The sequence below is a fragment of the Oryza glaberrima genome, chromosome 2 (assembly GCF_000147395.1).
Source record: "Oryza glaberrima chromosome 2, OglaRS2, whole genome shotgun sequence".
Taxonomy (NCBI): Eukaryota; Viridiplantae; Streptophyta; class Magnoliopsida; order Poales; family Poaceae; genus Oryza; species Oryza glaberrima.
In genome coordinates this window covers 24,966,940-24,978,957 of record NC_068327.1, presented here as the reverse complement: position 1 = coordinate 24,978,957, position 12,018 = coordinate 24,966,940, and the positions used below count along the sequence as shown (strand labels likewise).

The following is a 12,018-nucleotide window of genomic DNA, read 5'->3' as shown; positions in this document are numbered from 1 at the left end:
AAATGGAAACTTCTAAAAATACAAAATTTTAATAGGGTAATAATATTCAGGATATATTTACTTTGTTGCCTTATAAAGATTTGGTAGGGTCGGAAGCGAAAACAAAATAAATAAGCCCTTAATAACATTTTAACATGCTCCCCGTTTTCCATCTTTTTCCTCTCATACCCCCCCCCCCCCCCCCCCCCCCTCCTCTTTATCGCATGGAACGGGTCACCAGATACAACTTCAATAACTTCCATTCAGAATATAAACAGAGACCGAACGATGCCCAACAGAAATGTGGGCTCTGTAATCACTGAGCGTCCATCAAGAAGGGCGTCCAGTCCAGTTACGCCCAGCTCATTGCAACTACATGAAATTTTAATGGCATCAACCGGCAACCACATAAATTGGACAGCAGCAGCAACCAATACGTATTACTAATTCAGTACTGCTCCATCGAACACTAGCTAGACTCCACCGTATTGGGCAATTACAGCCATCTGTTAAGCCGCTGTGTCCTTCTTAAATCACTCGATTAATTCTCCGCTTTTGAGCAAGCAGAGAGTAGTTATTGTTTTGACTACTCACACACGCACAAGCTAGGAATAACATGTTTGTGCTGCTATTAGCTATGAACTTTGCAGAGGATACCTGCATCAGCAGGATATCTATGAACTTTGCGTTATGTGACAAGACCTCGCATGGGAGTTCTGTGTCCTAGAAGGCAATATCCCATAGTGCAATCACATAGTGTCCATCACTGTAGAGAAGTCCACTGATCATCAGAAGAGACCACAGGGTTGACGTGTAGAACAGTAATGCTAAGAACAGTAGAGAAGTCTACTGATCAGAAAAGTGCTTGCCAATATGTAAGACAGTTTGCTGCACTGAATCAGCCTGAAGTTTCCACCCCGAAAACTACACTGTTTTCCACTCAAGATGGTGGTGCAGGTACGTGCTGATCACCGAAAAAGAATCTTTGTGGTTATTAGTACCACTGCTACCACACGTACAGCCAAATTCAGCAGAATTAAATGGCCACTCCGATCCACTCGTCGAAGCGAGAAGAAAGAAGAGCACGTTTTTGCATTGCTCCCCTTCCCCGGGTCCGCCGATTCCGCGTTCGTTCCCTGTGGCTCAGCTCGATCACACGCGCTCGACAGCAGCATAAATTCTCACCCTTGAAACGGATGATGACCCCATCGATCTCTCGCATCTCTTCTCTCTGCCCTGGCTCTGGCTGGCCAGGTGGGTGCCCGTGTCCGGCCGGCCACCCAGCTGATCAGCTCTCCCCCCTACCTTCCCACACCAACGACTCTCCCCTCCGTCCTCAAATCTCCGCAGTCCGCACACCTGGCTCGCATCGCAGCTAGCTAGCTAGCTTGATCATCTCAGCTCAGCTGGTTGTTGGCTGTTGCGTCGCGCGCAACCTGTTGCTCTGTTCCCTCGAGGTGGCCATCACCATGAGAGGACGCGGTGACGGAGCTCCATTGCCGGAGGTCATGTTCTTGGTGGTGGTGCTGCTGTTGGCGAACGAGGTGGTGACCTTGGGCTACGGCTGCAGAGCTCTCAAACAGGCGGACTGCGCGATGGCGGCCACGCCGAAGCACGGCGGCACGGTGCTGATGCGAGCGGCGGCGCCGCCCGGCCCCGGCGAGGCGAGGGCAGCGGTGTACGGTGAGTCCAAGAGGCTGGTTCCCCAGGGCCCCAATCCGCTGCACAACTAGCATCCTATTCCTGCACCCCCTGCAACACGTACGTTTCCATGCGTGCAGACGGCTTCTCTCAGTTCTACACTTCTTTTCTTTTTACGTTCTCGTTTTGCTTCCCTTTTGGTTGTGCAGAAGAGCACACACATACTACCTCCATCTCAAAATAAGTACAGTCATGGATATCCGTGTCCAACATTTGACCATCCATCTTATTTGAAAAATTTGTAAAAAATTTAAAAATATTTAGTCACACATAAAGTACTATTCATATTTTATCATAATAAAAATACTAATCATAAAAAATTTTTAAATAAGACGAACGGTCAAACGTTAAACGTGAATAGTACAAAACTGCACTTATTTTGGGACGGAGGGAGTATCATACAGTTGACCAGTGCTGTAATTAGTTTAGCACGGCAAAGGTCTCAACTCTCTCTCTCTCAGCAACACAAGATTGTTGTACTAGTGCCATTGTAATACACAGTAGGAGAAAAGGCTGGAAACAGTGCGGTTCATCTTTCTTTCAAGTTTCAACAACTTCAAAGAGACTAAAAAAAAGAACTTGAAAGCTGTTGAGTACCTTTTTTTTTTTCACAAGGCCGACAAACGAAAGAATGCTGGCCAAAATTTGTCAAAGAGCATGAGAAAAACAGGTTTTGTTACATCGATCAAGGTTGTCAGCCGTCAGACAACTGCCACTGTTTGGAAGAGAGTTGAGAGCTGAGGCAGTGAAGCAAATCTTTTGTTTTGTGGTGATGTGTTGTGTGGTTTTGGGGGTCATTTTCACGTATGGTTACCAGGAAGCATGCACTAACCTACCTTTTGTTTCTGTCGTGTGCATGCCTCCCACACTATTCAGGAAATTTGTTTTCATGTGCCTAGGATAGACGTGCTTAGTTGTAAAAATAGTTCTAGAGATTTTCTTTTAATAAAGGTGTGGTTTGAAGTTATAGGGTACGTAACTTCATCCGGTAGAGTTTAAATTCTAATACCTATGAATATTATGAACATAAGGGTGGTTCAATAAAAACATCTGGCCTCCGTCTCTTTGAGCCTATGTCAATGTATCAGACATCGCATTCGTAGGTCTACGAGTGTGGTGTGCATAGATAGCGGCTTATGTACATGTACATCTTATGTGTAATTGGGTAAAAATGAAGAAGAAGAAGAGTTGCACAGATGAGGGATGGAGTGCCCTGTGCACAAGAGCAAGCGAGTAACCTTTACCTGCAGTTCAAGGACAGATTCCGGCTGAGCAGACTTACAATATCATCTTTCCTCTTATTCCTATACTTATAAGCTAAAATTTGAATTTTCAACCTTAAATTTAAAAGTTGATATTGGGATTTTTTTCATCGTAGTTTAATTTTTAGCCTTTGCTTTTAGATAACTAAGAACACGTATATAAAAGTTTTATTTACAAATTATTTTTGGTTTGCAAATATGCCATTTAGCTTATTCCATGATGGAGTCCTTAAATCCTACAATTCAGGCACTTTGGCACTTTGCATTTCATTGTTTCTATGGTGAAAATGGCATGTGTAGAAATTTACAAGGATAAAGCCCCCCCCCCTTTCTCTCTCTGTCTCATGAAAAAGACGGATGCGATATATCATAATACTATAAATCTGGACAGATGTATGAATTTGGACATGCATCTATTCAGATTCGTAGTATTAGGATCTGTCATATTTGATACTAGGTTGGTTTTTTATGGGACGAAAGGAATATGTGGGAAGGCTCACGTCTCCAAATATTATGGACCTGTTCATATTATAGCCAAAATAAACTTTACCAAATTTTACTAAGATGACAATATTGTCAAAATTTTAGCAGGAACTAAATTTGACAATAAATTAAACGTAGACATTTTTTGACAGCTTTACCCAAAAAATAGTATGATTGAAAATGGCATCAAAGTGAACATACCAGATATCATATCACCGGAAAAGATTTATACGTTCAGATTCAGGGCTCAATGAAAGGTCAAGGATGCTTTACAGGGATATACTGGTATGATTTTGCAATCTCTAAACCTGCAGTGGCAGGTGCATCTGAGAGTCACATATCTTGTGGGTTGGAAGCTTATGAAGAAATTACCCACAAGAAAAGAAAATTAATAATGCTTTTCTTAGTCCACTACTGCTATCCCAATAGCAGGTACATTGCATGAGAGACCAGCTGAAGCGCGAGTCAAGAAAGCTGGCAGGGGCAGCATTACTGCATTCAATATGTTGAATTGAACACACGAGAAACATATACAGATCAGGAGATCACCGGTCACTGGAGGGGAGAGGGGGACATGGATACTTTGCAACACAACCTCCTGCAGCTCCAGTTCCCTCGTACACAAGGTAAAGGAGCATCGCATAGTTTCCATTTCAGATATTTTTACGTTTACTTTTTTACCAACATTCCGAATCATAACCCAGGGTTATGATTTCTTCATCAGTGTTTGAGGACCACAAACAAAGATGCTGCCGCAAACCTGCGAGATTCTGTTTCTCTCATGCAAAATTACTCCAGCCATTTACAACACCCCACCCCACCCCCCACAAAAATAAAAGGAGAAACAGTAAACAACCCATTTTACTATCCTTAAGCATTCAATAAGATAAAAATTCAAAGTAAAACAAAAATCCATAACTAACTACCCTGCTGTCATAAGTCATAACCAGTCGTCATATCTGGTGAAACCGATTTTCATCATACTTGTAAGCTTCTGAAAATTCCCCCCAAAAAAAGCATTTAAGAATGATCTTTTGTATCTTGAGACTGAATTTTATTTTTGAAATTTAGCAAGCATGTACAACATATTCTCAGCCACATTTATTAAGTTGAAAATTAGTAGAAAGTTGTGAGATACTTGAAAATTGATTTTTCACCAGACAAGATGCAAATATTACCGGGCATCATCCATGTGAACAAGAAAAATACAGTTCTTCCAGTTTCTATTACGAGAAGTAGCAACAAACCGTATTACATATAATTTCGAGTAATAATTAAGAAAGTATACCAACACCCTAAATCAAAGCTATCTTTAGACAAATAATACTTTTTTTTAACATGATTGACAAAGTTTCCCTCAAATATCCTTTTCTTTTCCCTAAAAAAACATGATTGACGAAGCCTGATAAACTGACATGTAAATTCAGGGTTTCAAGTCTTGATGAACAAACTTATGATAGTACTGTAGAAACCTGAAAGCATCTGCTTTTCTTAACGAGATTGCTTCCATCCACCAAAGTCCTCAGGAAGACCACGCTGGCGAACATCCTGCATACAGCATAAACATTACAGACTATCTGAAAAGCACTGCTATATTTGTTTTTCAGTGTGTTGAAGTTGAAGCAACACAATCATAATCCCATCCAAACAAGCTTCAAGCCTTTAGCCACTACTCTGTAAGAGCAACTATAAATGGTAATGGTAGAGAAGAGTAGAAAAAGTACTACATGTCAGTGATTCCTCTATATTAGCTGCATTTTCCAAATGTAGGAAGTAAAGAAGTAGAATGAGACATGTTGATATAATAACAGGATGCACATCCCACTGAAATTTTTCAAGCAAATGGTCCATTAACACTACTGCGATCTACAACTCTATCCTAAGTCCCCAACAAGATGTACAATTGCATTTGAAAACGGAGTACAAGTTCTGTCAAAACATAAACTACTTTGCCAGCAATGTCATTGGGGGGGGGGGGGGGGTACAAGATGTAGCTTATTCTATGGTCAGTTAAGCATTAGGCCTTAAAGGTAGGAAATTATCGTTGTCCGGTTCAATTGTATCATGGATGCCAGAACATAAGCACCTACTCTTTAAAAGCCATTAAGGGAGGACGCTTGCAGTTTGCAGAACTAGAAGTATTGGCATCCAGCTGTACGCTCAAAGCCCTCAAGAACAGAAGAACGGAAGAGTGGTGTCATATCACCCGCCCACATAGGTGAACCTTGGTGGTTTGTGGGTGATGCACACACCACAGGAAGAAACGAGTGGATTTTGCGTTCCATTCACCAAATAGTTCGGCACATAAACTTGTGAAAGGTGGTTAATATATGTTACTATGATTTTATTTTTTGGTTAGCAGTCGCTAATAACCGAAGTGATGATTTGAACGCCAGATTTAAGAATGCACTATAACTATATATTTTTAGCCAGCCTTTTTAGAAACTACCTCAGGAGTGAATGTGAGGCCGACTTTGATTTCTCCACAGTAATGTTCATCCTTCACAACATTATACAGAGTTGGTGGAATACTCCCTTCAGTATACACTGCTTCCAAAGGAATCCTGCAAGAATCAGTTCAGTTGAGCATTATAAGGAAAAGTAAGGGCAATAATTTTAAGAGGGTTTACTCTGAAATGATTCCAAAACAATTGATTTAACAACAGTAATTGCAGGATTATAGACATGGATGAGTAGATATGCATACGTTGCTTCACCAACAAAGTCGTCAGCTGAGCCAGTATCACTGTCCAAGAGCTTGATCAACAGCTCTGTAGCTTTGTCAGACACGGTGAAGACAAAGTTTTCGTTCCATTCAGGGTTACTTCCTTTGCCTGCATAAGTGGACCATGTTACAGCCGCTAAGGCAAATTCAAGGTGCATAACACTAGAATCAAACAGTTCTAGGAGGTAGCAGCAGGAAAAAAAATCCTTTAGAGAAGTTCTGGTTATTACAAATATTTGAGCACCATTTTTTGTTCATTATTCCTAATTAGTGCTTATCATTCGATCATAGAACAGCATGCATTTCTAGCATACCACAATCCACATAGCAGAAGTTGCACATGGCAATGCATTCTTTTGGTATAATTCTAACAGTCAGATCGTTCCATTCATCCGCAATGCACCACAAGACTAGTGCAAAAGATGTCACATTCCAACAATGCATAAGCAGAATGGTTGAACAAGAATTCGAAAAATGAAGTAAACTGATAAGAGTATCCACCTGATGCTATGCTGCTTCTCTGCTCCTGTGAACGGCACTTGAGAACTGCATATGGATCCATGTTGCCTGCACTCAATTTGCCAACGAGAAAAATCATAACCGGGAATTTTCTCCAACTTCAAGAATAAAATGTCAAAGCAACCAACAAATGCATCCAATTTAAGCACTCCGACACTCTCATTGTCAGCAGCTATATACCATCCTGATTCGGTAATTTATTGCATCCCATTTCACAGTTAGTAGCGACAAACATTCATGGAAAATAATAAGGCTGAAACCACTAGCCACACATACACCGCAAAGCATGAAACTTTATTATGCACAAATGTTATGCCAGGGATCAAATTACTAAAAGATCACGATAAGCCCACTTAAACATACTACTAGGACTTCTTGTTTTTGAGGACTTGAATGACGAGTGCCCTACCAGCCTACCACCTGAAATCTGTATATCTAAACATCTAATAACTAATCTAATCCAGGATATCATTTCCCTATTAAGGCAGGTACTACTGGAGTGCCAATTGCCGAAGAAGTGATCTGATGTGGACATGTGGTCAATCGATCAATCAAGATTAGCAGCGTAATTAATAGCCCCAATGACCCGGTCCCCATCGATAGAGAAGAGAATGGACCTCATTAGTCATTACAGATACATCACTCAGAAGTAAGCAGCTAGCTAGCAGTACTAGTATCATGTTCCTCAACACAAAATGTTAGCCCCAATTAAAGCGATGCATCGATCATGATTAGCAACGCAATTAAATTCCCCAATCACCCGGAAGTATCTTGATATTCCTCCTACCAAAATTAAGGATATGCTACTCGTAATAAGCAAATGCGTTTAAGGATTAGGAATTATAAGCTGATGCGTACACAGGTAATCGGTGTTCTCGAGGCCCTTGGCCTCGACGAGCAGCACCTCCAGCGTCCCGTGCACCATCTCCTCCTCTTCCTCCCCCTCCTCCTCCCTTCTTCCTCCCTGCCGCGCTGCTCCGCTGCAGGCCGCTTCGTTGCCAGATCGATGGTACGCAGGCGCGGAGATCCGGATCTCGGAGGGTGGCTCATGGCTGGCTGCCCTTAAACTTATGCGCGGTTGGCTGCTCGCCTCGCTCGCCGGCGTCCTCGGAGCGCCCCCCCTCCTCTCAGTCTCACCCCCACACGACGAAGATGGAGGAGGCGCATGGCATGGGTGGCCATCGGCCTTCTCCCTCGCCGCTTCTCGCGCGCCAGCGCACATGCGCCCCCAAAACGAGGAGAACCCGACGCGCCGCCGAGGCTTCCGCGTCGCGCAAATCCATGGCGCGTCGCCGCGTCGCTCGCCGGCAACGAGCGAGGCAGGGTGGGTGGTGGTGGGCTTGCTCGCTCCGCGTCCCAGATGATGGGCTCACGGGCCGTTTGGGCTTTCTCCCGTAATGGGCCGGATCATCCCTCGGCCCAGCGGGGGACCCGCGGCCCCAGCTTATCTGTCCACCTCACTCAGTCTCATCCCCACCAGACTCGTCGCCTTCCTCACCGAACCCGCAACCGCCACCGCCCGTCCACATCCGCCGGCGCCGATGGCCTCCTCCGCCCTCGCCGTCTCCGTCGCCAAGCCAGCCGCGTCTCCTCCCGTCGCCGTCGCCGCGGTAACCCCGCAGCGTCGCCTCCTCCCGCAGTGCCGGGGCGTCCGCGCTGCCCCGGTCGTCCGGCTCCGCTCGGGACGCGCCCGCGGCGTGTCGGTGGTGTGCGCCGCCCAGGGCCAGGAGACCTCCTTCCAAGGTATTTCGCCGGCGTCTTTGAGAGATTAGAGCTGTTTCCCTTGCTCGCGTTAGATTCATGCGTCGATCCGGGGTGGTGAAATGGTGCTGATCTAATTAGGTCGTCGTACTGGTCGCTGGTTGCTTACTGCCGTTCGGGATCATCCGTTTAGACAATTCGGATGGCGATCTGCTATGTTTGTGGAGCCTTACGTGGAGTTAGGGGTTTCGGAATTATTTTGTCTTAGGTCTGGTTTCTGTAGTTAACTCGGCGTTGAGGATTTCTGGATAATAAGGGAGTGTTGCAGCACGTAGCACAGTGTTATGACACCACCTTGAAGGTATCATTGTGTAACAAACTAACAATCGACGCAGAAAGGCGCAACTACGCTTGCTCTAGTGCATTCATCTTTGCATGTAGGCATGCTGCATTGCCTCCGTGTGTTCTTGCGCGATGGACAATCTGTGCACCAATGCGTGCACTCAATTGTGCTGTGTGCGTGGAGATCAACAAGATATGTACTTACGTAAGGCACGTGCGAACACTTCCGTAAGGCACATGCGAACAAGTAGTAAATCACATACTTAAGGCCTGTCTATATATGTTGTTTAAGTTAAGACGTTTCTATATATGTCCTTCATGTTCCATCTGCATGTATGCAAAAGTGAGGAAGTTTCTTTGAACCTAGTAACAACACATAACATTTGTTTTGTTGTACGCTGTATGGAAAGTTAGAAGTTGCTTCCTGTGTTCATCTTTTTAAAACAGCATTTCTTCTTTTGTTTGTTTGTAACTATAGGGCACTCAGATCTTTCCCAGCAACAAATGAATTTCTTCCCTCTAATATCCCTGGTTGCAGCTAATAAACCGTCAATTGCATGGTAATTAATTTTCCAACTTTAAAAACAGTTAGCAGCTTGCTATTACATACAGAGGTTCTCAACAAGCATGCATATTGCATTTAATATAAGGGAGATGCACATTTTTTTAAACCGAGGATGTGCAAATGGTTTGTACAAGAATTCAATGGGTGCCTCAATACCCACATACACCAAATCATTAACATAAGTTAGCTTAACAAATTAAGACTGCCCTGAAGACTATGACTTTGTCCACAACCAGGTTGATTGCATGACTGGAAAAGTGGAAATTACCATAACTTACACCTCCCTCCACAGTTGGCACTCTGCTTGATGTTCTCTACAAATCTGCTGTAGGTGGTAAAAGTTAGTTTAAAGATGCGATTGTTATGCTCCAGATAGATTGTTCTAGCTGTCAGTGTGACAATGGAGTTTAGACCAACCACTTTGGATTTAGGAATTGCTCCTTTAAGGAACAGACACCGATCATGAAAGGTGATTTGCGGTGATAGAACAGCACCATTGCGGCTAAGTTCTAACTTAATCCACTGAAGATCTTCCAATTGCACCTGTCGTGTGTACACACAGTAGACCAACAAATGAGACATCCTTATAAATTTGATTTTCTAATTTGTCTTTTAGCCCAAAGCAAGTAGACTGTACACCTAATATAGGTGAATGAAAGTGGTACACAGCAATTTATGACAGTAGTCCTAACACTGATTTGTTCTCAAAAGTGCAGATGAGCTATTCACTAAAGGGACAAGGCAACACAAATATTAGAATACATTATTTCTAAATTCCAATGATGGTTGAATGGTGCAATATGGATCGCATCATCTTTGTTGGGCTAAAAAGATGTTTTATTTTAGTCTTAGTACTAGCTGCACGTATTGAACTATCACTTTATTCGGAGAAGCATTGTCTGTTTCATTGAGAGAGGCATGATTGGAGAGTTTTCCAGATATTAGATATAGGTCTAATATCTTGAAAAATGGGAGGGATAAGGTGGTTTAGTAGAAGTACTGAAACCTTACCTGAATAAACTGAACCTCTAAGATGTTGCAGGGTAAATCGTTTAAAAAATAAGTTACTTTATTACATCTTGAGGTACTCCCTCCGTCCCATAAAAAACGAATCTAGGACTATGTCCAGATTCATAGTACTAAAATGTGTCACATCCGGTACTAGGTTGGTTTTTTATGGGACGGAGGGAGTATGTTGTATGGACATTGAGACCAAACTTTTGGCTATATGTTCTTATACACACAAGGCTTTCGAGAAACATGTACTATAACTTTGATTCTATGATTATAAGGTTCATGTTGTTTGTGTCAATTTGCAGTAGTCATTTAGGTGGATTTATACTTGTATGGTACTACATTTGTTTTTGTCTGAGAAAGTTAAAGGAAATTTACAAGGTGGAAACAGAATATAGAAATCCATGCAAGCAAACTCAACAGCTAGCTTGCAAATGCTCAGATGCCTTGTAGTGCTGCAGGGGTGCTTAGATGACTAGTAAAAGAGGTTCTCTAAGATGATATCTGTTTTATAGAGTCACCACCTAGAGTTTCTTTAGTAAGTCCACAAAAAGGGTTTCCTTGTAAGTCCACAAATAATGATTCCTTACTGAGTCCTAAAAGGCATTCCTCACTAAACCCTCAAAAATGGTTTCCTTTCTAAGGCTTTATGTTTATGGTCAACACTTCTCAACTGAAAAAATTAAATAGCCTCCAATTTTTATGCAAGTATGGTTTCTAAATATATGCTTCCTTCATTGTTTCACTTTCCATATTTCATTTCTGTTTGCGGGACTGTTTTATTAGCTATGACAATATTTGCTAGATAATGGCACAGTTAATTTTCTGATGACAGAGGGGTGCATCCCCCCAACTCATGCTTATTCAGTTTGTGGAAAACTTATATGTTGGCCTGGGCCTATTCAATTTCATCGAACAGCTTTTATATATCCCCATTTTGTGGTGATTAATATGCTAGTTAATATGCTCTTAACATAATTCTTTTGCAGTTCCTGACGTGACTAAGTCAACATGGCAGTCACTTGTGGTGGAGAGTGAACTTCCGGTTCTCGTTGAGTTCTGGGCTTCGTGGTGCGGGCCATGCAAAATGATAGATCCTGTCATTGGCAAACTTTCAAAAGAATATGAAGGGAAGCTGAACTGCTACAAGCTCAACACTGATGAAAACCCCGACATAGCAACCCAGTTTGGGATAAGAAGCATTCCCACAATGATGATATTCAAGAACGGCGAGAAGAAAGATGCGGTGATTGGAGCTGTGCCCGAGAGCACCCTGGTCAGCAGCATCGACAAATACATCGGGAGGTAAAATCTCAGGTTGAATATTTTCTAGGCAGTTGGGCTTCAACCTTCACGCCCAGATGGATATATTGTCATCTATGAACTCCATTTCTTTTCGAGAATAGGCAGGAGAATCGTAAATTATGGAACCCCGGTTTGGTAGTTGTATGTACATAATAATGTGATAACCGCTAATAAATGCAATTCAAGGCTGAGCCCTGCGTGGCCTTCTGGATCGAAGGTATGGAAGGTTGCTTCGAGTTGCTTGTTTCATTCTTTGGATTGTATACTAGTACTACTAAATGCCGATATGATAACCATATTCGGCCGAATTGTCATTATCAGATTTTAACGGATGAAATGTTTGCCGGGAGTGTGGGCATGAATGCTTGATCAACAGATCAAGCATATGTTTGATCTACAAGGGCAACTAGGCCATTCACCCA

At 42.8% G+C, this 12,018-nt stretch overlaps 2 protein-coding genes across 2 annotated transcripts; one reads left to right on the top strand and one right to left on the bottom strand.

Moving 5' to 3' along the window:
• Positions 1 to 3,529: 3,529 nt before the first annotated feature.
• LOC127763302 (elicitor-responsive protein 3-like) lies at positions 3,530 to 7,998 on the bottom strand. Its single transcript, XM_052287958.1, has 5 exons — positions 7,528 to 7,998; positions 6,652 to 6,717; positions 6,133 to 6,259; positions 5,875 to 5,989; positions 3,530 to 4,973 (listed from the first exon to the last, which is right to left on the bottom strand). The coding sequence occupies exons 1-5, from the start codon at positions 7,889 to 7,891 to the stop codon at positions 4,917 to 4,919; spliced, it is 729 nt and encodes a 242-aa protein (XP_052143918.1). The 5' UTR covers positions 7,892 to 7,998; the 3' UTR covers positions 3,530 to 4,916.
• Positions 7,999 to 8,051: 53 nt separating this feature from the next.
• On the top strand, positions 8,052 to 11,933 carry LOC127763303 (thioredoxin M1, chloroplastic). The gene is made up of 2 exons (XM_052287959.1): positions 8,052 to 8,412; positions 11,281 to 11,933. The coding sequence occupies exons 1-2, from the start codon at positions 8,067 to 8,069 to the stop codon at positions 11,598 to 11,600; spliced, it is 666 nt and encodes a 221-aa protein (XP_052143919.1). The 5' UTR covers positions 8,052 to 8,066; the 3' UTR covers positions 11,601 to 11,933.
• The last annotated feature ends 85 nt before the right edge of the window (positions 11,934 to 12,018 follow it).